The sequence below is a fragment of the Cephus cinctus genome, unplaced genomic scaffold (assembly GCF_000341935.2).
Source record: "Cephus cinctus unplaced genomic scaffold, Ccin1 Ccin1_scaffold0581, whole genome shotgun sequence".
In the NCBI taxonomy this organism is placed as follows: Eukaryota; Metazoa; Arthropoda; class Insecta; order Hymenoptera; family Cephidae; genus Cephus; species Cephus cinctus.
In genome coordinates, this window is record NW_014333230.1 from 174,233 (window position 1) to 202,142 (window position 27,910).

At 40.1% G+C, this 27,910-nt stretch overlaps 8 protein-coding genes across 19 annotated transcripts; 4 read left to right on the forward strand and 4 right to left on the reverse strand.

The window, feature by feature from the left end:
- Positions 1-4,304: 4,304 nt before the first annotated feature.
- On the reverse strand, positions 4,305-7,538 carry LOC107268760. Of its 2 annotated transcripts, none has more exons than XM_015741837.2 (6): positions 6,462-7,538; positions 5,940-6,173; positions 5,730-5,875; positions 5,266-5,660; positions 5,110-5,187; positions 4,305-4,596 (listed from the first exon to the last, which is right to left on the reverse strand). In XM_015741837.2, the coding sequence occupies exons 1-6, from the start codon at positions 6,852-6,854 to the stop codon at positions 4,454-4,456; spliced, it is 1,389 nt and encodes a 462-aa protein (XP_015597323.1). In that variant the 5' UTR covers positions 6,855-7,538; the 3' UTR covers positions 4,305-4,453. The 2 variants fall into 2 exon arrangements, with proteins under 2 accessions (XP_015597323.1, XP_024941787.1); XM_025086019.1 differs by having other exon boundaries at positions 5,940-6,188.
- Positions 7,539-7,673: 135 nt separating this feature from the next.
- Positions 7,674-11,854, forward strand: LOC107268771 (trypsin-7-like). 3 transcript variants are annotated; one of them, XM_025086051.1, is made up of 4 exons: positions 7,674-8,604; positions 8,718-11,106; positions 11,196-11,343; positions 11,402-11,854. In XM_025086051.1, exons 2-4 carry the CDS (start codon positions 10,853-10,855, stop codon positions 11,831-11,833), a joined length of 834 nt encoding a protein of 277 aa, XP_024941819.1. In that variant the 5' UTR covers positions 7,674-8,604; positions 8,718-10,852; the 3' UTR covers positions 11,834-11,854. The 3 variants fall into 3 exon arrangements, with proteins under 3 accessions (XP_024941819.1, XP_024941818.1, XP_015597342.1); XM_025086050.1 differs by having other exon boundaries at positions 7,674-8,231; positions 8,335-11,106; XM_015741856.2 differs by having other exon boundaries at positions 7,674-11,106.
- Positions 11,469-15,568, reverse strand: LOC107268768 (translocation protein SEC62). 4 transcript variants are annotated; one of them, XM_025086025.1, is made up of 6 exons: positions 15,312-15,568; positions 14,460-14,924; positions 14,037-14,384; positions 13,850-13,956; positions 13,587-13,785; positions 11,469-11,516 (listed from the first exon to the last, which is right to left on the reverse strand). In XM_025086025.1, the coding sequence occupies exons 1-6, from the start codon at positions 15,345-15,347 to the stop codon at positions 11,484-11,486; spliced, it is 1,188 nt and encodes a 395-aa protein (XP_024941793.1). In that variant the 5' UTR covers positions 15,348-15,568; the 3' UTR covers positions 11,469-11,483. The 4 variants fall into 4 exon arrangements, with proteins under 4 accessions (XP_024941793.1, XP_024941794.1, XP_015597335.1 ...); XM_025086026.1 differs by lacking the exon at positions 11,469-11,516 and adding an exon at positions 12,747-12,876; XM_015741849.2 differs by lacking the exon at positions 11,469-11,516 and adding an exon at positions 13,009-13,333.
- On the forward strand, positions 12,148-13,032 carry LOC107268773 (tetratricopeptide repeat protein 36). Of its 3 annotated transcripts, none has more exons than XM_015741858.2 (3): positions 12,148-12,276; positions 12,344-12,538; positions 12,631-13,032. In XM_015741858.2, exons 1-3 carry the CDS (start codon positions 12,168-12,170, stop codon positions 12,879-12,881), a joined length of 555 nt encoding a protein of 184 aa, XP_015597344.1. In that variant the 5' UTR covers positions 12,148-12,167; the 3' UTR covers positions 12,882-13,032. The 3 variants fall into 3 exon arrangements, with proteins under 3 accessions (XP_015597344.1, XP_024941825.1, XP_015597345.1); XM_025086057.1 differs by having other exon boundaries at positions 12,634-13,032; XM_015741859.2 differs by having other exon boundaries at positions 12,150-12,276; positions 12,347-12,538.
- Positions 15,569-15,853: 285 nt separating the features above from the next.
- Positions 15,854-17,315, forward strand: LOC107268769 (dnaJ homolog subfamily C member 28). The gene is made up of 5 exons (XM_025086070.1): positions 15,854-15,996; positions 16,078-16,209; positions 16,285-16,380; positions 16,480-16,833; positions 16,914-17,315. Exons 1-5 carry the CDS (start codon positions 15,883-15,885, stop codon positions 17,313-17,315), a joined length of 1,098 nt encoding a protein of 365 aa, XP_024941838.1. The 5' UTR covers positions 15,854-15,882.
- On the reverse strand, positions 17,316-21,772 carry LOC107268763 (trifunctional purine biosynthetic protein adenosine-3). Of its 3 annotated transcripts, none has more exons than XM_015741841.2 (15): positions 21,631-21,772; positions 21,419-21,501; positions 21,243-21,332; positions 20,928-21,175; positions 20,654-20,853; positions 20,253-20,578; positions 19,965-20,175; positions 19,749-19,884; positions 19,396-19,618; positions 19,130-19,324; positions 18,817-19,072; positions 18,547-18,750; positions 18,054-18,475; positions 17,722-17,979; positions 17,316-17,662 (listed from the first exon to the last, which is right to left on the reverse strand). In XM_015741841.2, the coding sequence occupies exons 2-15, from the start codon at positions 21,497-21,499 to the stop codon at positions 17,477-17,479; spliced, it is 3,036 nt and encodes a 1,011-aa protein (XP_015597327.1). In that variant the 5' UTR covers positions 21,500-21,501; positions 21,631-21,772; the 3' UTR covers positions 17,316-17,476. The 3 variants fall into 3 exon arrangements, with proteins under 3 accessions (XP_015597327.1, XP_015597328.1, XP_024941766.1); XM_015741842.2 differs by having other exon boundaries at positions 21,419-21,533; positions 21,631-21,770; XM_025085998.1 differs by having other exon boundaries at positions 21,419-21,528; positions 21,631-21,762.
- Positions 21,773-21,777: 5 nt separating this feature from the next.
- Positions 21,778-23,738, forward strand: LOC107268770 (succinate dehydrogenase [ubiquinone] iron-sulfur subunit, mitochondrial). The gene is made up of 5 exons (XM_025086034.1): positions 21,778-22,594; positions 22,674-22,927; positions 23,000-23,300; positions 23,365-23,487; positions 23,544-23,738. Exons 1-5 carry the CDS (start codon positions 22,397-22,399, stop codon positions 23,679-23,681), a joined length of 1,014 nt encoding a protein of 337 aa, XP_024941802.1. The 5' UTR covers positions 21,778-22,396; the 3' UTR covers positions 23,682-23,738.
- Positions 23,739-23,888: 150 nt separating this feature from the next.
- On the reverse strand, positions 23,889-27,904 carry LOC107268766 (ovarian-specific serine/threonine-protein kinase Lok). 2 transcript variants are annotated; one of them, XM_025086020.1, is made up of 7 exons: positions 25,905-27,904; positions 25,544-25,819; positions 25,208-25,464; positions 24,924-25,127; positions 24,680-24,853; positions 24,449-24,610; positions 23,889-24,367 (listed from the first exon to the last, which is right to left on the reverse strand). In XM_025086020.1, exons 2-7 carry the CDS (start codon positions 25,761-25,763, stop codon positions 24,200-24,202), a joined length of 1,185 nt encoding a protein of 394 aa, XP_024941788.1. In that variant the 5' UTR covers positions 25,764-25,819; positions 25,905-27,904; the 3' UTR covers positions 23,889-24,199. The 2 variants fall into 2 exon arrangements, with proteins under 2 accessions (XP_024941788.1, XP_015597330.1); XM_015741844.1 differs by having other exon boundaries at positions 25,885-27,904.
- Positions 27,905-27,910: the final 6 nt, after the last annotated feature.

The window sequence follows — 27,910 nt, forward strand, 5'->3', positions numbered from 1 at the left end:
CACTTATACACGTTGATATTCTTTTGCCCTATGCGAATATCCCAGAGTAAGAATGAGTTCTGTCTCTCTCTTACACTCCTCCGTCCTAACAGCATCCTTCTCCTTCTCCTCCAACCTTATGCTTCTACACCTCTTCACGGCTATGCTGCATTTTCTCTGTCATTACTTTCATTCCATCTGCATGTTGCAAAAAGTAAAGGGATTTTTTGAAAGTGCCCTATCGCAGTTTTATCTGTACCAGCGTGATACAGCTGAATTTCGAATTACTTTCGGAATTATTTTATTGAAGAAAGTTCACTGGTTCTCTCAGAGATGGCGCCACTTACATGCCCATGTGGCCGGCGATGCAGGTGAGTAAGTATTGCAGGAGATAATACAAAACACACTATAAGTTTATTAATTAGTTAACGGTACAGGAAGGCGGACATATTGCTGTGTTAGATGCGAGTAATGCGAGACGACTAGAAGCGACTGGAAGCTCCCGCTCGTCGAACTCTTGAGGGCGCCACCGCCACGAAGGTCCTCTGACCGGATTGGCTGCTGCCTCGTGGGTCGCCACACTGCTCCCCCTCCAGCGACGTACCTTGGGACGGCGCGATATTTCTTTTGGTAAGAAGGTGGATGAGCAGGTCGTTCTACTGGAGGTGGTGTCATCAAATTTTGTTGGTATGGCAGGCATATTCTCGTCCGAGCTGTGGAGTGAGACCATGTTCCTCAGGCGTCGGTTATTGAGGTCTACAGTCAGATTGTGGCTTTTTAAGAAATCCGCCCCGATGCTGGGCTGCTTCACATCAGCCACGCAGAACTCCCAACGGAAAGGTTTCTGTAGTCCTAGGTCAAGGGTCAGACTTTTGGTGCCAAACGTCTTGATAGGAGTGCCGTTAGCAGCATGCAGCTTGCAATTTGTTTGTTTGCTGAATCCCTTGCAGCACCTTTTTGGTAGGACAGAGATCTCTGCTCCAGTGTCGACAAGGAAGCATAACTGGTTGAACTTGTCGGTTCTCTCAGAGATGGCGCCACTTACATGCCCAGGAGGTGCTGCCCTCTTATCGGCGAAAATTCGAACTAATGGAAATTCAATACTATGAAGGCTTGATAATTTCAAAATTCAAAAAAAAGTGTGCGAGTACCAAAAAGTAAAGCAATTTTTTGAAAGTGGCCCTATCGAAATCTAACCTGTACCAGCCTCTTCTATGGACCATTCTGACTTTCTGCATTAAGAGATCTTTTAAAATTTCAATTAAAAAGCCAAACAACCAGCTGTTTTTAAGATACAGCCTCCCAAAGGTTCAATTTCGAGTATTGAATTTCAAATTATATTAGGAGTAGGAGAAGGATGCTGTTAGGACGGAGGAGTGTAAGAGAGAGACAGAACTCATTCTTACTCTGGGATATTCGCATAGGGCAAAAGAATATCAACGTGTATATGTGTTTAAAGATAATTTATTGGCCAAACGCAATAATGATACAGTATACAAAGTACATAGTATACAAAGTGCAGACATACATACACACAGCCATACAAAGTACATAGCATACAAAGTGCAATCATACATACAGACATACACATACAGCCCGCGAAAGATTTGTAATAACAGTACCATAAAAGATATATTACATATATGACTGCGATATAATATACGTAGTTATACGCACTACAACTTTAAACTTTTCTTTTTCCAAAAGACATTTTAAAAACTTAGTTTTAAAGGGTATACTAGGAGGAGAGTGATGCAGACGTAGGAAGGAATAGGAGATTCGAAAATAGAGTAGAAACATTTAGTGGCAGCAGCCAGGGAAGATATTGTTGAAGGAAAAAAGAGGAAGATTGTTAGAAAGAAAGAGTGAAGAAGAGTGATGGTGAGGATTGAAGGAACGAGGGGAGAAAAAGGTGCGTAAAACGTATGCACGAGGACCAGATTACTTGGGAGGAACGACAAATGAGAAAACTCGAAAAAGTAGGAAAAATAAGAAGTATAAGGGAGTGAAATGGGCCCCACCCCGCCCATTTCCGTGAGGTCCTGCCTCTCCTGAAGGGAGCTACGACCCCTCCGAGGCCCCATAGGGGACCATGTTTTTTTGTTTTTTTTTTGAGGAAAACCCCCGAGTCCTGCGGCTTTCGCGCACAGGACAAGGGGGGAAAAACCTCAGGAAGGATTAAATATAAAAATAGAAGAAGGTTGGAAATGAATATGAAGGGTATTTCCAAGAGACCAGTATAGGAGACCGGCTCGAGGAAGAATGAGCGCTCCGAGTCAGGGCCTTGCCTCGAGCGCCCCCCACCGTCCGCCTGCTCCCACTCGCGGAGTCCTCAGCGAAGAATTTGCGCGCACACAATTTTGGGCAACTTCCAGTACTTCTAAATATGCTTTTCCAAAATTTTCGATTTTTTAGTGTTAATATTTTACGTTATCGATTTAATTTATTATTTTAATGTCTGAAATAGCGTCTTCTGAACAATTAATTAAAAATGCTGAAAGATACGTCGATCTAGAATTAAAACGCGATCATCAGCTCGATCCAGAATCCTTTTTAATGTACATCTATGTCGACTTTATGTCCTAGGAGTCCCGGGTAGCTACGTTTGTACATTACAGAAGAATCTACCAGTTATTAATTACTTACGAAACTGATTGTCAATAAGACAAAACTGCTTCCGTCTTCCTAGCCTCGCTATACTTATAACTAATAGCTATTCCTAAACGACTATAAGTTAAATTAATTCATATACTTATCTATTTACAACCTACGTACAAACAATCTAATTCTTTAATTTTACTCAAAGAGACATTTCATCAGTATTAGAAATTTTCAAATATATATTTTGTACATAAACTCTAAGCAGCCGGAATCTCAAGGTGGATTACACTTACTGATGTGTCTGATCGCAAATGATGTCTCAAGCGGCACCTCGAAGCTGAATTATCATTTGTGTATACATATTTTTATTTATTTGAACGTTAGTTTAACTGTATTCTTAATACCGTCACATGGATCCTCTGTGTATAAGAGAAATTGATCAAGCGTCTCAATATATGGAATATAATAGAATAGGATATGCCTGTTCAACTAGAATCCGAATGATTAACCTTTAAAAGTACATAGAGTCATAATGATATGAGCTAATGATATGTTTACCGAAAGAATCATCCTCCATAGATATAAATATAATGACAGTTTATCATAAGAATTCTATTTCGATAATAGGCAGTACTCCAAGTGCCATTCCTCATTGGTCAAACATTATGATTGATGTGTAAATATTGTAATTTTAAAATGGTAAAACCGAAAAACTATAAAATTGTCACCTTAATACGTTATTATGAATTCTATAATGATTACCAATTCTAAGGGCCTGTTTACTGTGCTTTTTAAATAAAATATTCTTTACTTTAACTGCTCAGCACCTCTGTTACATAATATTGTAAATTATAGTTTAATTAAACCAACACGCGACTTTTCACAAGCGACACTTATCCTGAATCCTACTGATTGTCAAGTTATGATCAAAAAATAAACTTTCGAATGCTGCTGGTATAATTTATAACTATTGAAGTTTCACTTTTATAATTTTATCGTTTATTGTTACTACGTTGTTCATACCAGACGGGTATTATGCACCGAGTGATTTTAGATCGATTGACGAGCGAAACATAAACGGATCTGCATGCTGAATATATTGAGATTAAATCAACGAATTTACAAAGAGTTGGAGACTAACAGGGACTGCAATCGATAATTCCATTCATCTTGAAAACTCGTTATTGTTAATTAGAGATTGCTGTTTATATCAAATTCCTATTCATCAAATCTACCGTCACTTATTTCTATTTACCTTCTATTTTATTTATTTGCAGCACCTTTGATAGAGGATTCCGCTTGTCTCTACCTGAAATTCATAGTTATTAAACATGTACATTTCTCTATTTTAATAAACTGTGGCAACACAAATATTCTTCGTGTGATAGAGTACAATTATTGTAATGTCCTTTGACATTAATGTCTTTTGACGTAGCGGCGAGTCTGGAAGTAGAACAGCTGTGTATTCTGACGTCAATACTCAGACGGTCAAGTAGTTAGTCAGCCACTATCAAATCTGATAAAATCACTTTCACAATTGTAGTTTGATCAACAATCCTGATTAAGATTAAGAATTAAATCTATAATAAGGTCTTAATTTAAGAAATTGGTATTCAAATTCTAATAACATTTGCACGTGGAGATGGTTGCCTATCGGAAGGCGCACCTAGTATACAGTTTCTAATAAAAAATTAATAGGACTCCTAATCGTACTTAATCAAATGTATGGATCTATAAGTGTACTTTATTACACGTTTTAAGGCACCATCACAACCGGTGCTCCACACAGGTTTTCTTATTCTCTAATATCAATAGACACAATGAAATATGTACAAGCTCCCACGAACGACACGTCCAGGTCGTAAGATCCAATTTAGTACATCATTCCAGGATGTGCTCTTTGAAAGAAAACATTCGGATTCGCCGAGAGTGTCGTGTAGAGGTTACCAGCAGCTTCCTCGGGTCTCAGATACATTCCTGGTGGTATGACAAAAGTCTCCAAGGGTCCATGAACGTCTGTAAGTAATATAAGTAGAAATAAAAAACGTTAGCGTTACGATTCTATACATGGATGCTGTAATTAATATTATGGGGATATTGTCACCAGATCCAGGGCCAGTAACCTTACAGTCTGTAATTTTCACAGCGTATTCCGCGTGCTGCCCGCAATAATAGGCATTACGGTAAAAGGAATGCACGTTACGCACGAGGCCACTCCACCGACGCGTACGAGCACGCGTCTGTCGTGCGTATCGCAATGGCGCCTGTTCTTCCATGTGCACATTACTCCGGTATATACTGGGTGGGTGAAAGTACGAAGAACGATATCTAACAATATCAAAGGACTACGGAGGAAGAGGTAATTTTCATGGCTGGTTTAACCTCACTCAGCAATGATGCTTCTCGAGAGTCGATCAAGATGCTCCAGGGTATCAGTGTGAATGGGGCCTTGCCGAAGAAAGCGGATCGTTTAACGGGTGAGATTATACTGTATTATTAATATATTAAAATCATGGCGAATATACGTGCCTTCGGAATAAACGGGACTGCCACCGTGCCTGCACGCACTGCAATTCGGAATTCCTGAAGAAACCAAGGCGACACGATCTGTAATTAAGAGTTGTTTAAAGAACTTTTTATATGTTTTTCTTCAACATTTATTTTGTACGTCTTCAAGCTACTCACCAGCGCTCTGGTACTGCATCTTCCTCTTGAGGGAACCCGGGGCTGGTTTGAAATGAAAGAAGGACGGCGAGTAGCCACTAGCTGGTAGGGAACTAAGTTGTTCTTCCCTGTCTCGGACCGCACTAGGTCCTTCCCGACCTAGAGCAGCCAGTTGTCTACCCTTCGGCAGGAACATAGTCAGGAATACGAATAAGGACGTTGCCAAGAGGCCGTAAGCCAACCAGGCCTCTTTATTATCCTCGGATGCTATTAGAGATCCAATCCCAGTTGATATCCATACAGGCAGCGATCCTCCAACGGCCATCCCGATGAACGCTGCTTCCCTGTAGTTGTCCCGGACTCCTCTTGCTCTTACGGCTAAACAAGCTACGGCGACAAGGAGCAAACTGACGTACCTGTTTAAATAAATTACAGTACTTGTAATTGATCGTAATATGGAAATAAGTGCATCGTCGGTCACTTACCCGAGGGATGCTACCGTGTGTCCAAGAGGTGTCTTGCAGCTGGGTAGTCCAGAGTTCTGAGACTGAATGACAGCTGGTGGCTCCCCGTAGAACCACTGGCCGATAATAGCAACCTGGACCAGGACAGCAAAGATCAGAACCAGTGCCTGAAATAATGCCGAATTAATGTTCCTGCTCGAAGGTGAATATTCGAGGTAATGAGATACTCACTTGATAAGGAGCTGGCAAGTATACTCCACTGTTCAATGATAACAGGAAGACACACTTGACGAGCAGCGCAGCGAAGACAAGAGCAGCGGGTAGGCCGACCAGTCGAAGTGCAGCACAGGACAAAGGATTCGGCGTGAGCGAGACAGCTGCCGAAAGTCCCGCCAAGAGGAAGAGGCCCAGCAGGAGAGCTTGCCCGAGGAATAAGTGTCTTCTGCTGGGAGCAGCTGCCCTCGCCTGTAAAAGCGAGAGCTTGGAAAGGTCGGTTCAGCGGAGCAAACGAATCGTAGGTCTCGGTCGCGGTCGCGTTCTCGGCGAAACTGCAAGAATTGGAGCTTATCGACGAACGAAGATAATCGACCGATCGTTCTATTAATCTTTTTATCTATATATCTATAAACACTGCCTTGGCCCTGATGAGTTCTCAGGGAAGCTGCGGCGCGACGGTTTCGCCTAGTTCTCATTGCGAGCATTAAATTATAATTAACTCGGGGAATTTCTCTCTCTAAACAATGGCTGACTAACCTTCAGCAGTACGAAGACTTCAAAGCCGACCATGAGGAACATCGCTGCTGCGCTCAGGGCTGCTAGAGGAAGAGCCCAGGGCTGCTGCCTGAGTAAGGGTTGCTGAACGACAGTTGAACTCGGTATCCCGGAGACTTGAACTTCGGCAGGATATCCGGTTCGGCCGGGATGTCCTCTGAAGATGGAAATCGTTCGATTTGGTGCTGGCACGCTGATCACGCTCGCGACACTAGCTACATTAGCTACGCTATTCTTCTCCGAGACGTCGGGAACCAGGAAAAACTCGGTCGAGAGCTCAGGTCGACCCTCGCTATTCTTTGGAATAAGATACTGTCCAGTGGTACGTCCCAGCCAGGCCGTAGCCGCCGATAGAAGTATAGGACTCAGTCTCATCTTGATTTGGAGCTGGTACACGTTGAATTTGACATGTCCTCTATTTCCATTTATATTTCTGGTCTCGCCCTGACAGCAATCTTCACAGATATTCTCCGCTCTTACAACCACATCTTTTTTATCTTGTACAATAAGTATGACACATTACAGTAACAACCTGACGTACGTTCCAATCAAAGGTACACTTCAAATCCATCCTGATAAAATTTTCCACTAATAAAACACAAAAGATCAAAGACTCGCGTTACACAGTAAAACTGTTAAAACTTCGTTAACCCTTAATTCGATTAAATATAATGAATGAAGAAGACAGACGATCGAATGAGACTAAGCCAAGATCATCGCACTCGGAGAGTCCGTACCCGCACCGTACGCAATGAGAGTCGCACTCGGACTGAAGACTTCAGTCAGGATGGCTGAAAGCATCGCTGAAAACACGCTGCCGCTAGTGAACTGCCCGAGCGTCGCGTCGCGTCCCAGTCTCCTGGCCCATCGAGCAGTACCTTCCACCAGGAGAGAGGACTCTCCACTAGCAGCACTAGCACGCGGAGAGTCAAGGTAGATTCCGCTGATAGAAAGGCGAGAGAAGGATGGATACGGCATGGCGAGCGAGAGGGACGAGAGAAGGAGGAAGGAGAAAGATATATCAAGCGCGGAGAAGAGGTTCGTAGAGCGACAGAGAGAGAGAGAGAGAGAGAGAGAGAGAGAGAGAGAGAGAGAGAGAGAGAGACCCATACGGTCCTCGGGAAGCCGAGAGAGTCCCCGTGAGGCCCAGCAAGGGGCGGCCAAGGGGGGAGCAGCGGGAACGCATTTACATATCGGCGTGTAATAACTTGGAAAAAAAATTTTAACAATGGTCCATGGATGCTCTGTCGAAGCACGGACTAGAGTTGGAAGCCAAGTAGATATTATCCACCTGCAGGAGTCGTGAGCAAGTAACACGCTGAAGTAGTAGCTAACTACTGCCATATGTATTTCCAAGTCCCATGCGAAGGAGGTACTTCGAAATGCCCCTTTTCTTCTAACGGTATTCGATACCGGATGTCTCCGCTACCGGCGACAGACTGGAGAACATTATTGGCTATTACGGTTGTCCTATGGCTAAAGAATCTCTCATTTGCCTACCCCTTGCAGCAGGACGAGGACGACTGTAACCCTATTGTCATGATATCCACGAGTGACGGCCACACCCGGCACTTTCTCCAGTGACGCCAAAGATACGCCGGAGGTTCGCTTGTGCCGCCAAGAACGGCCAACAATAATGCAGCCTACCCACACGACTCTAGTACGATAAATGGCCTCGCCTTGTCCTACGAGCAGCGACGCCTTCGACAACGTGGGGAAGACGTCAACGTCGAATGGATCTTGCATATATCTGTACGCTATGAGTGATCCCTACCTATCCTAGATATTCCTTCACGATGGGATTTTGTGTACATTGCTACGTAATCATCCGTTTTTTCTTCCTCTTGTAACGTAGGTGTAGCCGGTCAGGATTCGTGCAAGGGACCTTGACGTTGTTGCCCGGAGAGCAGTCAATGAACTTTCTCATGAAATTCAAGCGTTTCGTGAACAGTGAGTGGAGCCATGCGTGTGCCACACATGAGATAACTGGTCTGCCTGTGAATTTAAAGATGTGTCGAACGTTCGTAAGGTAATTCACCATCGGGAATTCTGCATGAGCTCTTCCTCTGGATAATATCAATGATACCGGGTAGATCTTGGGTAACTGTGGGTACGTCATTCGGTGGTGAGTAATATAATGAAGTATCTAGATAAGAGATTTCTCTATGCCAGCCTGCATGTAGCTGCCGCGCGCAGGAGACGCGAGAGATAAGATAGAAATAAGTCTGGAAGTTCCAGGAACCCTAAAAGTTGAAAGCCGCTCGTAAAACTCTGAGGGGGAGGTTGAACCTAAGGCCAAAGTAACTTTGCAACCGGTTTCGTCGAACGCTAAATAAAGTCATGTAGGTACGACGTGTTCGAGGATATCGCAGTCCTGATAATTGCACTCTTTAAAAAAAACCTATACAATTCCTTTCCAAAGCATATGGTTCACTTCAATTACAGATTAACCCGTCCTTGTGAAAACTTCATTCACCTGGGCCCACTTCTTCCTTCGTCAGGAGGATCAGCTCAGAATTCATTCTGCTGCGACTCTAGGATAAAGTGCTGTTTAAAAATACACTGGACGGATCCTGCCGACTCCCGAGTCCTCGAGCTAGCGCTGCATGCATGTATATTGATGAGACGTGGCCACCAAAAGATGCATAGAAAAACGTCAAAGATCCCAACTGTCTGATTTAATGGATCTCGCACGAAGTCTAGCCGAGCGTATGGACTTTGAAATAAAATGAAAGAGAATAGGAATATCAAGGAGTATACGTGGTGAACGTGATGAACGTGGTGAACGATACACGCATCATATGTTCGTATAGAATATACCATGAGAAAACTATAAAGAATTGATAAAAGAGTCTTTTATCAGTGACTATGGTAAAGAAAGAAAATCCGTAGGAATCCTTTGGTCCAGCAACAAAGCCCTATTGATTATAAGATAGATCTCAAACGAGACACGTCTTTCGATCAGGATGACAATGATGACACGAGGAACGTAGATAGGTTCTGCGTAGGTTCTGCGTTCAACGTAGAGCAGATGAGACGTGTGTCTCATACGTATAACGTATCGGATATAACGGAATTCTTTGGGTCCCAATCTTCTTTCCCTCTTTTTGTTTCTCTTATTTTTCCATGGAAACAGAGGAACTTCGAAGAAGCTACCAAAGAAGACTGCCTCTTCTTCTTTCGGATTCCAAGAGAGCCTCGGTCGCGCCATCCACAAAATTCGTACGGCGTACGTGGTGGGGCATCGCGTCGAGGGAGCAACGGGGTCGGCAGAGAACAGTGGAGATTCAAGAGAGTCAAGAGTCTAGAGAAAGATGGAGAGAGAGAGAGAGAGAGAGAGAGAGAGAGAGAGAGAGAGAGAGAGAGAGAGAGAGTGAGGAGAGAAAAGAGGAGGAAAGGAACGCAAGACGCCTCGGGCCAACTGTCTCCGAGAGATTCATTTGGCGGATAACGGTTAGAGTGCGAGGTAGTTTCTACAGTTGATTCAAATAATTTTCATGGTTCCTCCTTCTCGTTTCGTTATTGTAACGTTAATTGCATAAATATAAATAACAAAGTCACTCTCTTCCTCTCCTTTTCCCTCTGCAGACAATAGAATTACATTGGATTTTTCAAACCGATTATATACCATTCAAGAGAGTCAGAGGGACACAGCAAAAAATCCAGACTGTCTTACGGCATCACGTGTAACCGCAAACCGCGCTGGTTTGCTTTATAGTATTTTTTCATCGTACTTCCAACCCACCCCGTCCTTTTGTAGCGTGGTGGATTCTTTTTATTTTGCCAGCAGCCACAGTTTGTGCGACACGCTGTGCCTTATTTGCACTGGCGCGAAAGAGACAAGGGCTCTTTCTTTTCCACAATACTGCATGTGTATGTACAGCTTTGCCTTGGTGCTCGTCCCCTGTCAGCAGTGCATGCGGCATGGAAGTACTTGGATACTCGCTGCCAAAGGTGCCTCCAACTGCCGTGTGAAACTCCACGTGACTGCAATAATATTTTATACATATACGCAGCCAATGAATTATGGGCTATTAAACTTAGCCGGGCACTCTCGAATCCTCGAGCGTCCACTAGGAGCATTACTTCGCGCCTGTGGCTTTGCAATTTCCGAAGATCCAGATTCAACGGAGAAGATGCCAGTGCGAATGGTCCTGAAGAAATTAAGTAAAAGGATCTAGATATAATTATTAGTCTTGAAAGACTTTTAGATCACGCAACTCCGTGTCATTGGCTACTAGATTAACTACAGTACAATTGAGAACGCATCGATCAACATGGATTCGGGGGCCACTGATATAATGAAATTTCTAGTATCAGTGAAGACACAGATACTCGCTTCTAGTGTCATCAGACTCATTTCCTGGTAAACGATGTCAGAGAGAGCATGGCAATTGTTACTTGTGATGGGAGCTGCGACATTCAGTACAGGTGTGGCTGTCAAAATTGACAGCGGGGATCATCCGATTGAGAGAATTGTCAATGGAGAATTGACAGAGCCTTATGAGTTTCCTGGTATTCTTTCCCTGGGATTGACGTCCTGGGCGTCGATCATGCATCTGCATCAATGCGCGGGATCTTTGATAGCTGAAAATTGGGTACTGACTTCAGCGGGGTGTGTCCTGGGGTAAGTAATGATAACAGGTATCTATTATTCTGGTATTGCGATAAGAGACCAATGCAATTTCAAAATTTACTTCTATATTATTTACCTAGTGCCGTGAATAATACTGGACTTTACTACTGGTTAGCTGGTACATATCATCTTCATCTGCCAGGCATTACGCGTAATATACAGAGGATCGTTCAGCATCCGAATTACAATCCTAATGAATCCTGGATTCATGATTTGGCTCTTACTCAGGTGATACTTAGTTAACCTGTCTGAATTAATTCTGACGATTGATAGTGTTTACTTGCAGTTGGATAAACCCATCGTCTTTTCCATATCAGTTCAGCCTCTGATCTTGAAGCCATCTATCGATATGTCAATGGACACTGAATTTACTGTAGCCGGTTGGGGTCAGGTTTCTGAAACTTTAATACAGCCATCGGTACTTCGTAAAACGACAGTAAAACTGTCCGATGGAGATTTCTGTAGAAATGCTTATGCCAAATGGAATTTGAGCATCCACGAGGAATTTCAATTTTGCGCAGGGTCGAGAGACGAGGTCACTGGAGTATGCGATCGGGACACGGGAGGACCACTTTTTCTTAAAAACAGTAAAGTCATCGTGGGCGTAATATCCTGGCGATATGGCTGTGGACTACCAGAGTATCCTACAGTTTACGTGCGGCTCTCTTCCTACATAGAATGGATGAGTCAAGTGACGGGATTGTTCTTTTATCTTTAGAGAAAGAGATAAGACTTAACAGTTATATAATAACAGCATTTCGTCCTTACTATCACGCGGGTATCAATAAATGGTCAAATGAAATACGATAATGTCTGTTTTTTTTTTAAATACTGTACGACTGTGTTTAACAAACAAATGGCAGCCACGCAAAATAGTATTGGTTGAACGAATAAAAAGTTTTTCAATTTAAATACTTGACTGTCGGGTAGCATTCCAAGAGGCATTATTATCGCGTGACGTAAGAAGAGTTTAGTAACAGCAACAGCAAGTTTAATACATCGAAAACGGGTTTTCTTCTTCGTGAGATCTTAACGAAATCACGTCAGTACGAATGATGAAACGACTGAGCGAGCACGACAGGGCTATCCTGAGGACGATCTTCGATCCGCTCCTGCCGTTGGGTGAACCGGTAGCCTCTTCCACGGATAAGGATATCCTGGGTACGTGATCACCCTAGACCAATATATATCTTAGTATGGATACCTTCATGATTCCTTTTTCCATTAGAAGATCACATTGAAAATTATACCAATCCGAACCCCGAGGTAGCTGCCATTATAAAGCTCGGGATAGCAGCTGCCGAGGATAAACGTTTCGAAGAAGCTCTTCGTTACTTTGACGAAGCTCTTAAACAGGATCCTAATTCGCCTTATGTTCTGAACGACAGGGCTCAGGCGCTACGTCTGGCTGGTCGCGACGAAGGTATCGATTCTTTCTTCTTTTCCATAGTAAATGTAAAGTATACCACACGCTTGAGAGAGCGCAATAGGAAGTAAGCCACGCTTCCTGCACAGAAGCCATGAACGACCTCAACTTGGCCGTGGAATTGAGCGGTGGAAAAGGAAAGGCTGGGATCCGTGCGCTTTGCCAGCGCGCTGCGCTTCATAGGAGTTTTGGGAAGATTGAAGAGGCACGTCAAGACTTTTCTATGGCTGCTAACGGCGGATCGTCCTTCGCACGTAGCCAAATGGTCGCCATGAATCCTTACGCTGCTATGTGCAATGATATGCTGCGTCAGATCACTTCGAAACCCCGTCAATCTTAAATATTATATGTATGATTATCTTCATGTGTATGGATATTTGACTTTTGATATTTTATTTTTATATCAATAATCATTCACTATGTCTACGACAATAATAATTATCATTCGAACGATCCACATAAAAATATAAATTATAATCTTTTGTATTAAATTTTTAGCACACGAATCTCTCTGACGAATCGTATCCCCGTTGTTTATTTATATGTCTATTATTTATTGATTCACAAGGAGGACGAAATTGTATGAATGTAACGGTTATCGAATTTTCAGATAACGATAAACGTAAAATTCGATTCCATCCAACTTCGCGATTCTTTTCAGCCCATGTTAGTCCATCGATGAAATTCTAAATGCAGAAGACACAGCTCAGCTATTAACCGGCCACGTTTCCCCATAGATCAGCGCCGAGTCTATTTGTTTGTCTATTATTTTTCCAGCGAACTCGTAACATCCTGCCAAAATGTCGAATCTTCCTATAATCCCGTAGCACATCCTCCACCACGTCTTTAAGAATCACCTGGATTCTTGTGATGACGTTCATTCAAGAAGTTATAGTTTTAATAATGATATCGGAGCGATCGATATTTTTATGATAAAATGCAAATGGTGCAGGTCCAATAACGAACAAACCATTGGACGACAGCATATTGAATATTCATTGAAGGTTTTGTCATTCTACTTATCCTCCAGCTCGGTATGCTGTACCATTTCAAAGTCACGACTTGTATTTGACTTCTCGCTTTCGGAACCTTCCTCGCTGACATCTTCTCCTTCGGCTGACTCGGTTGCTCGGCATTTTTCATCTTCCTGAGATCCACCCTCTTTGCCACTGACAATTTCAATTTTCCTCGTATCTTCAGCGCCAACTGAATCGGCTGCTTCCGTGGTCGTCGATGTTTCCTCTCTGTAATATAATTGACAAAATCTGTATTGACAGCAGCTGAACATCATTTACAGTGAAAACTTACGATCGTAACAGAGGTGTATCCTCAGCGTCTGAATCTTTGTCTTTCTTGCGTTTCTTCTTCTTATTTAATTTTTTGTCACCTGCGGTCGTTGGACCGCAATACTCGTACTATCATAGGATGAAATATTTTTCTGTTTAATGATATATTACAATGGAACTAGGAAAAGGTTTAACCTAGTGCTACCTACGTGATAAAGGGGCCAGAATGATGCGAAGAATCCAACGTCTTCGGCTAGATTCGGTAAGAACCAGAGGTGATGTCTTCCAAGGGTTATTACCCAGAGGAAAGAAAAAACTATGAGTCTGACGACAGCTAGCACTAGGATGAATACCAGGAAACCAGCTGCTGCGACACTCAGGTAGTAAACTCCTTGACGAATGGACGGAGGCCACAATGGGAATAGACAGACACCGATAGCACCAAGAACAACCAGTGTACCAAAGAGCCAGTAATATGCTGGTATCGGTTCGTATATCCAAACATATGCATCATTGCAATCAGCAAAGTATTGATCCAGGTGCATCTCAAGACGTATCTAGAATAACAAACTGTTGTTTCAACCTGTTACAATTCCATGGTTAAATGACGCTCTTCTTTATGATGAATATACCTTCGGCTTCTTTTTCTGTTCTTTCCGTTCATCCTGTTTATCATCCCCTTCCTTGGTACCATCCCCAGATTCCTTGCTTTCTTTTGTGTCCTCTTTATCTTTTTCTTTCTCTTTATCCACAGACTTTTTCTCCTCTTTGTTATCCTTGCCCTTCTTTTTAGCTCCACGAATAATATTTAACTCTTTCTCTGATACAACAACTTTCTTTGCCCTATGAAAAAATTTGTGCCTTAACATTGCATCTAGGAAGTCCGTAATCTGTTCACGAGTTTCAAATTGTGTCTTGCTCCAGGGTGATTTCTCAAGTAGAGCATCGACAGCTCGAGATCCCGTAAAGTATTCCACATTGTGATTCAAGAATTTAGTCTTCTTCGAAGGAACATTATTGCGAATCCATTTAGCAACTGCATACTCTTCCTTAGCTGGTTTATCTGGTGCTTCTTCGCCATCCGGATTTGGTATATCCTGTTACCAATATAATTTTACAATAATATTGACGTAACTCAAATCGACTGTTTCGGAACAACTCCACCAACTATTTCCCATAAAGAAAGTACTAAATTCAAATACATAAGTGTTAGTATTAAACTACAAGAAAAAATCAAAGCTAGGTCAGAAGACATTGACTAGACAGCAAATAATATGCACGCTAAATAAGCGCCAGTAGTCTACGTCATCCGTCACGCATTCGGATACGCGAATATCTCAGAGTAGACACGCTTCCCAGATTAAACTCCTAAAGTGAACAGTAGGCAAAACGTAGGCCGAAGATTTGTAGAATATCCAGAAAAATCTATGGTTAATATATAACTGAGAATTAAGGTAAAAATTAATGCCATATGCGGTGCTTACATCCTTGCGCCTTCTATTTTTCCTGCGCTCCGCCATGTTGTAAATTTTCCCTGCGTCTCCGTATCCGCGTGACCAAAAGCAGAAACGGACTGTTCGCAGCCGAATCGAACCAAACCGTTCCGGTAATGGCAGTCGTTTGCAGTCGTTTCGTCGTTCTACAATTTTAATCCAAATAAAAGGAGTATACTGATTCACGTTACTTTACGCCATCTGGCCATGACAAGACGAAGGTCTGGGCTTCACTCGGGTCATCGTCGTGCGCGCGAATTTGCCCGAGTCGGCTCGAATCCACTGGCCGATTCTTATTTGATTTATCACTTGACACTATTTTCTATTTTTTTCAAAGTCAACGCAAGTTATATCCCTTCTCCATTCCTAGTACCTTGAACTTCGAACGTCTATACATATTTTATAACCGAATAACTGGAATAACTTTCTAGTTGAGTTTTTGCACTATAGTAGATACTTTCAGATTTCGCGTTTCTACTATGTATCTTATACGTACTAACGTCGTATTACTTATGCAATAACAAATTGGATACTTGTTCATGATTTACAGTCATTCTAGGAGATGTTAAGTTGTAATTATATACGAATCCAATGTGCTAAACACTTTGGATCTAAGCGCTGCTTTGAGAATCGTTGCTATGTTGCAACAAGACATCAGCATCAGAATGCGTCCAAGGTGAGATTCCATATATGGAAAGTTAAATAATGCTGAACTTGAATCTTTCCAACGAGAGTTTAACGATCTTTCTGTTTCAAGAGATCTTATGAAATTCTTGGAGTGTCCGAAGATTGTGAGGACGAAACTTTGAGACTGGCATTTGTACATTTGGCTAAAAAATTTCATCCTGATGGTAGAAGCTCTGAAGCTGATCCTGTTAGATTCACAGAGGTATTGTAATAATCATCTTTAGGAGAGTGGCTACGATTCTTTCTATATCTTTTAATTATATTAATCCTAAAACAGATAGAAAAAGCATATAGAGATATTCAACGTAGTCGAAGTGAACAGCGGGAACGGGAATCGAAAATTCAACCACAAATAGATGAGCATGATATTAAGGTACATAAGAAAATGGTTGATTGATTAACAAATTTGTACTTACAAGCAAGCAGAGATATGCAAATTTCATTTTTAAATTGTGCACTTTGTTTTGTTTAGCACACAGCACCACAGCACCGACGCTACTTGAACTATGATGTTGGAATTGGTACTCCTAGCAAAAGACAAAGGCAATACAGTATTGAGCGCGCTCAAAAAGCAGTGGACAATATTATGGAGCATAGATTGAAAAAGTTACAGGCTGAGGAACGCAATACTTTAATGGGAATGGATAAAGAACGAGCTAAAGACATAAAAACGCGTTACGGGATGGATCGTCTGGTTGAAGATTTAATTCAGGAAGCGATGAATAAAGGAGAATTCTCGGATCTACCTGGTTCTGGTAAACCACTGAAGAATTTTCGTACTACGGAAAATCCTTACGTGGATTTTGTCACACATAAACTTAATCAGGTATGCACCATAAGTACCATTTGTGTACTGAATATATTGTTTTTCATGACGTTTGATTGTACATATAAATTTTGATACAGGTTCTGATAGATAATGGTTTCACTCCGGAGTGGATTCAGTTGTCTAAAGAAATCAGAGAGGAAAAGGATGATTTACAAAAACGATTAATTGAGGCACGTAATCGTTTGGGAACTACACCACTGTCAGAAGAGGACTTAGAATCCTGGCAAAATACCTTGGAGAGCTTAAAAATTGTGACTAAGAAAATTAATGATAAAGTTGATAAGTATAACTTATTAGTACCGATACTGCAGAAACAAATGTTGCAAGTAAATCTAGATGCTCTCGCAGAGGAGGCTCTAACTAAACCAGTTGTACCAGTCGAAAAACGAATGTCGAAAAATTGTATGACTAATAGAAATCAGGATCATGGTGATATTTTCAGTGCGCTCTTATCTTTTTTGGACCGAAAACATACTTAGTGGATATAAAAATTTGTTGAGTACTTTACTGTAAAATATGGTATTTTAACTGTTAATAAAGCTTGCAAAAAGATTATTTAAATGAGACACTGTACAGTTATAATGTATTCCGAATGGCGCCTTATGGACTAGACTCATGTAAAAGATCTATAAAGTGATAATTAATGATTCCATTCAAGAATGCCATTTTCATTAAGGCGTATTTCTCCTGTCGCTAGGCGTCGTAAAGCTCTTGGAAATGCACGATGTTCTGCAACCTTCACTCTTTCTTGAAGAATTTCTACAGTGTCATTATGTAGTACAGGAACTACCTCTTGTTCAATTATTGCTCCAGAATCTATATCGACCTGTACATTCGGATAAACTCTATTATTCAAAACTTGAGTTTATTTAATTTATTACTTACCTCGACAAAATGTACAGTGCATCCAGTCACTCGGACACCAGCAGCAAGAGCATCTTTGTGAGCATGTGCTCCTTTAAATGATGGTAATAATGCAGGATGCACATTGATAATGGCTCCTCTCCATTTTTTCACGAAAGGTTCAGACAGTATTCGCATGAAGCCAGCAAGACATATAATTTCTACTCCAGCTGCTTCAAGCTCAGCATCCATTGCCTGATCGAAGGTCTCACGGTTTGGAAAGTCTACGTGTTTTATTACCTGTTATAATAATGATAACGGTAATGAATAATGAATTCATCAAAATGAAAATGGACAAAAGCCAACAAATTTACCTTAGTTTTTATTCCAGCTTTTTGTGCTCGTCTTAATCCCTCAACGTCAGGCTTATTGGAAATGACTAAAACGATCTCTGCTCCTATGTGTTGTGTCCTATCCTGCGTAGCATCTATTAGAGCCTGTAGATTAGTGCCGCTTCCAGATATTAGAACTCCAACCCTTCTCAGGGGTTTACAAAGATTGGAGACTAGGTAGGACACGTGTTTCTTCATATGTACTTCTATTGCTCTTTCAAAATTTTCTACTTGTACTCTGTCTTCTATGTCAGTAGTTCTATGAGATTTTACCATTCCAATAACCGTGGGATTTTCATTTCTTAATGTGTTCAGAACTTCCTTCTCGTCTACCGCAGAACAAATGAGAATCGCACCAATGCCACAGTTAAAAGTTCTCAGCATTTCTTGTCGATTTATACCACCTGAGATAAAATGTTTTTAGTATCAACTCTATATGATGATAATATAAAAATATTAATAATGGTATACTGACCGACAGTGGCTAACCAGCCAAAAACAGGTAAAATATTCCACTTATTAGCATCAAGAAGTACGCCAGTATCCTTTGGCAAAACTCGTGGTATATTTTCAGTAAGACCACCACCAGTGATATGTGCGAATCCCTTAACATAACCAGATCTTAAGGCAGGAAGTACTCCAACTGCATATATCTTAGTGGGCTCCAGTAGTTCCTCCCCTAAAAATGTATAATTTCTAAATATTTTCATTTATAGACTTGGGAAGTCCTTAGAAAATGTCATACCAATAGTTTTTCCTATGTTTGAAAACGGTGCCGGATCGGAATACTGTTTATTGGCAATCTTCAGTACTTTGGAAACTAAACTAAATCCATTACTGTGTACCCCACTGGACGAGAGACCAATGACAATGTCACCAGGTTGAATTTCACTTGTTCGTGGAAGTAAATTTTTTCGCTCCACAGCTCCTACCGCAAATCCAGCCAAGTCATATTCACCCTCGCCATACATGGAAGGCATTTCCGCCGTTTCTCCACCAACCTAAAAATATTTCCATTGGATTGACTAGTTAAATAGGCGTTTAATTAAATTACTTACCAAGGCGCAACCGGCCCTTTTACATCCCTCAGCAACCCCTGCGATGACCTCAGTAGCAACTTCAACGTCGAGGCGACCGCAGGCAAAATAATCAAGGAAAAACAAGGGTTCCGCGCCGTGCGCAAGAACATCGTTGACGCACATCGCAACCAAGTCAATTCCAACCGTATTGTGTTTACCACATGCGATAGCTATCTGTAAAACCAATTCATAAAGTTATTATTTATATATGATGCTTTTTGGGATAAAATAATGAATTTAGTTACTTTGAGTTTAGTGCCAACACCGTCAGTTCCAGAAACGAGGAGTGGATCCACGTAACCAGCAGCTTTTGTATCAAATAACCCACCAAATCCACCAATACTCCCAATTACGCCAAGTCGTTTAGTAGCGCCGACAACAGGTTTAATGGCAGAAATTAAAGAATCACCAGCTTCAATGTCGACTCCGCTGCTCTTATACGTCAGCACACCATCCCTTAGGATGGATCTGTACAGTTATGCAATTTCAAATAACATGACAGTGCCAAATATTTTATGGCTGATAAAAAAATATGTTACGAGCGATTAAACATGTATTATGTGTCTCACAGCGTACAGTGTAAAAGATATTAAAATACCTAGCGATTCCTTTGTGCGCGATATCAGTTCTAAATTGTTTTCCATCAAACTGTATACTTTGAGCTGCTGCGGTTGCTCTGGCGGCTGCTAACGCCAAGGATGGTGCTAGAGACACGGCTATCAGAACTCGCCCACCTGTTAAATAAAACAAATATTCAATACTTGTACCTCTTTTTCCCGATATTAAATCTAAGCCTAAGTCTCTGAAGCTGTACCGTTTGTCAATAAGTCACCGGTGCTGGATCGATTTGTACCACTGTGGAAGACGAAGTGATTTTGTCGTATTGCTACAGTTTTGACTCCAGTTATTACTTGTCCCTTTGACGAGGACTCTGGATAACCCCTAGATGCTAAAATAACGCCTACAGCCGAAACATTTTCATGCCAGGATACGTGAGATTCAGTGAGGGTGCCAGTGCAGCAGGCCTATTTGTGACAATGAAATTTCTGATAGAAAAAAATGTCATTATTATTATACTTCAATTAGTGAACGATGAACAGACCTTTATGATGGCAAAGAGATCAGATTTGAGCAATGGTAAAATAACTTGTGTTTCAGGATCACCAAATCGGCAATTGAATTCCAAAACCTTAGGACCATCTTGAGTTAACATCAATCCAGCGTAAAGTACGCCAACGAACGGAATATTTTCTTTTCGCAAGCCATCCACTGCTTTTTGAAGTACATTTTTTTTCACTAGTTCCCAGTCTTTTTGACTTAGGAGTGGACACGGACAATAAGCTCCCATACCCCCGGTATTTGGACCAGCATCGCCATTGAATATTCTCTTGTGATCTTGAGCAGGAGCCATGCTAACAACAGTTTTTCCTAAAACAATATTAATTATTATATAAAGACAGTTTAGACTAGATAATATATAGAATCTATTTTGTCGAATCACACCGTCGGTAAATGCTAATACTGATACTTCCTCCCCCTCCAGGAGTTCCTCAATAACAACATTTTCGCCAGCGCTGCCGAATTTTCTATCGGTCAGCATTTCATCTACTGCCTGACAAGCTTCCTGTTTATTAGCTGCTACAACCACACCTTTGCCTGCTGCCAGACCTGCAGCTTTAACTACCAGAGCTTTGAATGGTGACCTAACATGATGAAAGATTGATGATTATATAATAATGAATACCAGAATATTGTCAATAAATATTTGAGCATTTACTCTTTAATGAATTTCTTAGCATCATCTGCTTTAATAAATCCCTTCCACCTAGCAGTAGGAATATTATGTCTATCCATAAAACATTTAGCCCAATCTTTGTCAGATTCAATCCTGGCAGCTTCCTTTCCAGGTCCAAAGCATAGTATATTAGCATTCTTTAATTCATCTGCCAAACCATTTGCCAAGTATTCCTCTGGACCCACAACAACAAAGTCTACTTCATTTCTTTTACTCCACTCCACAATCTCCTAGAATTGACCAAAACAATATGTACCATATGTACTACAAAATGTATCCAGCATCTCACATACATACCTTATTGTTTTTAACATTTAAATGTACCGAAAAAACTTTATCTATCTCACAGATACCGACATTGCCAGGACTGACATATATACGGTCAACCTAATAAATAATAAAAAATAAATAAAGCAATATCAAATTAATATTTAAAAATAATATATATACATATATATATATATACAACTCACATCATTTGATTGGGCCAATTTCCAACATATAGCGTGTTCTCTGCCACCGCCGCCAATCACAAGCACAGTGTGTTTAGCCATGACTGAGAATGGAATAACTGTGGTTAAGACTAACCTAATGTAATTATGAGTTGATAAGAAAATTCAAAACCAATTAACCGTAGGGTGCAGTGAATAATCGGCAAATAAATTAGTAAGCACATGTACGATACCTCTTGTATGATCTTATTGTTATTTCTTTACAGGGTGCTCTACGCTCTTAGAAGCAACAAGTGTCCGCCGAGTGTTATATAGTCGCACACAGACTATAGAAACTTGCTTGGTATGCTATAATAAAGTACAGCCGACCAACTGAGCGGTTCTACTTCAACTAAGCTGAATTTTCTACATTGCTGGTTGCTGTTGACGTTCACTCAGCTACTTGATCTGACCATTCGAATGGGTTATCATGAGATATTTCATCGCGGGGGTTACATTTCGCAATTAAATAATCTAGCGATAACTTTAAAATGACCCTAATAAATATTTGTGAGATTGTAATTCTCCATAAAACTGAATACACAATATTGCGAGTAGATATACATTAAAAATGCGAATTTCTTACTAATGGAGAATGATTGCACAAAAAATAATAAAGTATACAGGTCATGAACGTCAACTCCCTCTAATCTCTTTCTAGGATAAACTCGAAAATATCTTTCTGGCAATAATAATTGCTGGGCACACGTAGACTGTATTGCTGTTTCCTACTTTATAATAAACGAGTCGATCGTTTTACTCAGCAGTTGGAAAAATTCCGTGAATTGCGAGTCTGCCAATGAGCAAGAACATTCGTTTGTTCAATAAATTCTTTTTGACAGACGGAGAAATTCTATAAATTAGAAAACGAGTTCGTTTCCATCACAGAAATGTTTCAGAGGCTAGAAGTCAAGAAGATCCATACTCCCGGGTCGGCGAAATAAACGACACGAGGAAAAAATGTCCATCGTTGTCAGTCCAAGTATACGATTCTTACAGAAAATGAATAGCCTTGCAAATCTTCTGTCCAGGACGAGAATTTCAATGAAAACTATAAACGTCCCATTCGAAAAAAGATTATTTTCTACGTCCTCCACCAAAATGCCTATAATGATATCTGAGAAGGAAATGGCCATGCAATGTCTAAAGAGCGGACCAGTCAGTTTTCTTAAGTTACATAAATTCCAGTATGCAACTTTAAAAATTATAAATACTTACTTATACTTTTTTTTTACAGGGCATTATAAAACCACGTCCAAAACTTAAGAAGGTACGAGTCTATCGTTGGAGTCCGGATAAACCAAATGTAAAACCATACATGCAACAATTCGTGGTGGATTTAAATAATTGTGGAACAATGGTGTTGGATGTGTTACATTATATAAAAATGGAATACGATCCGACATTATCGTTTCGCAGATCCTGTCGCGAGGGAATCTGCGGCAGTTGTTCGATGAATATAAACGGAGTGAATACCTTGGCGTGTATAACGTAATGGAAGTTTCTAAATGTTACTTTTTTTTATGTATTATGACTTCTAGATAATTTATCGATACATTGTAGGAAGGTGAAACCAGATGAGGCAAAGCCGTTAATAATATATCCACTACCGCATATGTACGTTATTCGGGATCTGGTGACGGATATGAGTCATTTTTTGGAACAGTATCGTCTGATCGATCCATGGCTGAAGAGAAAAGGCGAAGAGAATTTTAATGGGATTCGACCACTTTTACAGAGTGAAAATGATCGTAGTGATCTTGATGGACTTTATGAATGTATACTCTGTGGATGCTGTTCTTATGCCTGTCCTCCATATTGGTGGCTTGGAGACCGTTATTTGGGTCCTGCCATTCTTCTGCAGGTTTGAATTTTAATTTCGATTGTATTTTAATACAGTTTAAGTAATGTAAATTATTACTCAACAGGCTTATAGGTGGATCATTGATTCTCGAGATACTGCAGACAAAGAGAGACTGGGAAAGTTGCGAGATTTTTATTCGGTTTTCCGGTGTCAAACCATCTTTAATTGCACCAAGACGTGTCCTAAAGTTGGTTTCATTTAATGTAACGCGAATTAAGTTTACTAAACAGCTTTAAATTTTAGGGATTGAATCCTGGCAAAGCGATAGCCCAAATAAAACGATTACTCGTGGGTCTCGCAAAAAAGAAAAGACCCGATCTTGAAACTCCTTTACCAAATCCTTGTGGAGGAAAAGAAGACATTCCATGTAGAAAAGAATAACGAGATGCATTCATGTGAAATCAATATCTAATTTCATGATAGAAGACGTTAACTACGTGGTTGATAATCATGTTTTTTAATAAAATGAATTTCATTGCGTGTACGCGCAAATATGCTGCTCCCTTTTCTTGATAATGAATGCCCGTCTGATAGGCTAGACGGCCATCTACAATTGGGTAAAGATTCATTAGACACGGTAGAGACTGCTTAACAAACGTACAACTATTTATTATCAAATCATAATGTATTAGGAATTATTACATATCAAAAGAGCCCTCTAACAGCGTTGGATGAGGTAAATCCATCGTCAGTGTGTCCTGCATTGTACTTTAGATAGATCCCATTTGTACTTAAAGATTATTATTATTATAAAGAATTATATTTATTTTGAAAATACAGAAATGATTCATATTACCGTAATGAAATTAATAAGAATTTATTATCAGTCATTTTTCAGACTTTCAGTGGAAAGTCCTTGAAGGTTTTTTCATAATTATCATGGACGACAATTACATTCTTCACTGGCCGTAACGGATTCGACTGGTTGGCGAAGAATTTTCGTCGTGTGCTTCTCTGATCAGCGAATTAACAGTTTCGCGCATTTCGCGGTCACGAAGCCAAGGATGCAGCAGTACTTTACTAATAGTAATACGTTTTCCTGGGTTAACCGTAAGCATACTACGGATCTGTAAAAAATGTATTAATTAGAATTGTCTCTTGTATAAAAGTTTTAGAGAGGAGAATAAAGAAAAAGGGATGACTCGTACCAAGTCCTTGGCATTTTCTGAGATGTGATCAAATACAGGAGGAAAATTATACATTCCCCTGACAATTTGGTCCTGTAGACTTATCTTTGAATGATGCATGTTGAAAGGTACACGACCACTTAGGCAACAATACAAAATCACACCCAAGCTCCACACGTCCACCTGAATAATTGTTTTATATAATAGACATTTATTATCCATTTCTGGTTCAGTCTTTTGTAAAAATATTACCTGCTTAGTGTATGCGCCTTTGCCGCCTGTCAATAAGATTTCAGGAGCAACATACATAGGGGTACCACAGAATGTTTTCATCATTGTTTCAGAGTCTAGCAGTTTGGACAAACCGAAATCCGACACTTTCACAAGTGTTACGTCGTCATCGCTTGCCAATAATATATTTTCTGGCTGTGAAACATAGAATTAGCGATCAACACAGGTTTATGAATGAGAATATTATTAGGATGACGATATGTACCTTCAAGTCTCTGTGGGTTATGCCACTTTCATGAAGATAGTGTACAGCAAGAATGACTTGATAAAATATCAACTTAGCACATTTTTCAGATAATCTCTGTTTTGAGCGAATTCGTTCAAATAACTCACCACCCTCCATCAGTTCAAGGATTATATATACTGTGGACGGAGTGTCAACAATTTCTTCCATGCGAATTATACATGGCTGTAAGTATATAAATTTTTTTTTCTATACCCTTGGATAACAATAGAAGATTGCAAAAGCGCACAAAAGGTCCTACTTACGTGTTTTAAAGCTTTTAAAATTCTAACTTCATTCATAATTTTTTCTGGGTCATTTAAAGGATGTTTGCCTCCATTTGATGCTTGACTTTTTTTGGTTATCATTTTCATTGCATACTTTTTACATCCAATTTTAGAAAATATCAACTTAACTGTGCCACAAGCACCTGTTCCCAATGTTCGAGAGATAGCATACTTGTGTTTCAGTACTGATGGTAAACCACTGCCATCAAGTGCCTTTGTAGTCATAAAGGTATATGCTATTTCCATAAATAAAGTGGATATAGAATCAATACTCGTATAGAAAGTTAAACTTATAGCATACTATAAAATATCTACCAGTAAAGCCAGGTATTGAGATGGAAATGACATCGTTATTCTCAAGTACGACTCGTTTTCCTGAACCAACCAACGTCTTGTTTACATAAGTACCATTGTGACTACAATCTTCCAAATACACAATTGGATCTTCCTCGCAGTCACTCAAATATGTCCTACTAATCTTGAAATGTACTTTGCTGACAATGTTGAGCAATTGAAGTTTCAATTTTTGCTTCATCAGACATATATCACAGCTTGCCGAACGTCCCACAGTATACTCGTCTTTTATCAAATCTGTAGAATTATAAAAAATAACAGTAGATATACAGTAAGCAAAGAAAGAAGATCCTCCAACTTACCCACATTGTTCTGAACATACTTATTGCGCCATAATCGACCCCAAGCGACCTGCCTCTGTTGTGATACTTCTTGTGTGATTACCACCCCATCAGCATTTTGAGTATCCGGCAGAGTCAAAACTTCTTCGTTGTTCATGATTTTTTAATTTCAATTATAAAGGTAAATCCAATAAATTTGAGGTCCGACACAAATGACGTTATTAACTACTTAATCCCAAATCCGAACAGAAAGTTATAAAAAAAATGTCAGGATAATAGATCACACAGGTCAACTGGTACGATTAACTCATACTAAAAGTATACTGAACGCTCATCTCTTACAAAGATCGTTGAAGAAACTAAACTGAATTAAATTGAAATTATCCGACCGCTAAACTTTCATAACAACAGGTACCACGTGTTCAGTGGTTTTCAATATTTACAGTGGTTCCCATGCGACGTAGTTAAGTGGCGCGCGAAACAGCAAAACATTCATGACAAAGTAACATGCCTTCAAAAGCATATTTTCATTCGTAGAATTATCAGATTCCTTCCTGACAATATATCACGAAGGTAATTAACCTTTCTTTACTTATTCTTTCAATACTTTAATTAACAAAAAGGATTGTTGTCTGAATGCTGATACGATGATCGGGACTCTACGTATGGCCGTTTTCTTCGACGCGGTTTAATGCATAAATCGGTTTAACTGAACTATTAGCCAATTAGACACTTGAAATTTGAAGATAAACGGAGTTTACGCATTGAACCGCGTTGAAGAAAACAGGCCGTAGTCCGTCAAGAAAATGATCGAAGAATTTGTATTGGCAAATGTTTGTATTGTACATATTCGCAAATAAAATATATTAATCGGCATAAATAGGCGAAATGAATCTCATTAAAAGTGCTAGAATATTGCAGATAGATACTTCGACGAGACTTTTATGTGGGGGACTTTTCAAAAATACACTGGTCGTTAGGCGATCTTATTACGTATCGAAATGAAAGACCGAAAGTGGACGTTCAAGTCTTTGAAAAAATTAACATAGTTGACAATTTCTCGGGGTACTTCGTGAAATTGGCTACACATTACATTATTTTCTACATTTCACAATATACTCATAGAGAGTCACCTAATAATGCGGTAAACTCCACTTTTAGTGAAACTTATTATATTATACTTCTCAATACATTATGAAGTGCGTATACGAAATCTTCACTACATTTTATTATATAATTTTTTTGTTGAGAAAAACACTGCAGGCTATACTGTTCTAATAATACAGAAAATATTGGAAACGCATTAAAGTTTCCGTATGCTGCTGCGGTGCCTTTATTATGTATAATATAGTCTTTCCTTAAGAAGTTTCACGAGTCGCTGGCTACTATCAGTTTCATTTCTTATTTCTTTTCCCTTTCTTCTCCCTTACAGTAATTATTATTATTGACAGCGCGTTTACTGTATCAGATGATATTACAAATCATCAACAATAATCGGCCCTCGTAACGTTTCTAACGTGTAAACGTAAATGTTATCGCTGGGACGCGTACAAAAGCCAAACTAAGAACACTCATGCCATCAACGGTGAGTACTAATAGTACGTAATAAGTATTTAGTAATAGTACTAAAAAGCTGCTAGGACTGTCTGGTATGGCGACCCGGAGATTCTGAGAATAGAGGGAGAGGATCACGCAGATTCTAAATAGACAAATAGCATCCTGGACTAATGGCGACAAGGATTATCTTCTACAAGGAGCTATCGGATTTATGGCCTATGTACGTTCATTGGTATGTCCTCTCTATTAATTAGAGTGACAATTGTTTCCCTCGGGATACAATTCTGGCAATTCGATTAACAAAAAAACACCAAAGCACTCAGTGAGGATAATCAAGGCTAGAATTGTAGGAAAACTGTTGACAATCAATCCAAGAGATCAGATATCGAGCGAAATCAGTGACAACTTCGTTTATTATTCACCAAAATAATTTAGTACCACATCGATCGAGGTGTGTTTGTTTTTTATCGATGGCGAGGGAGGGATTGGG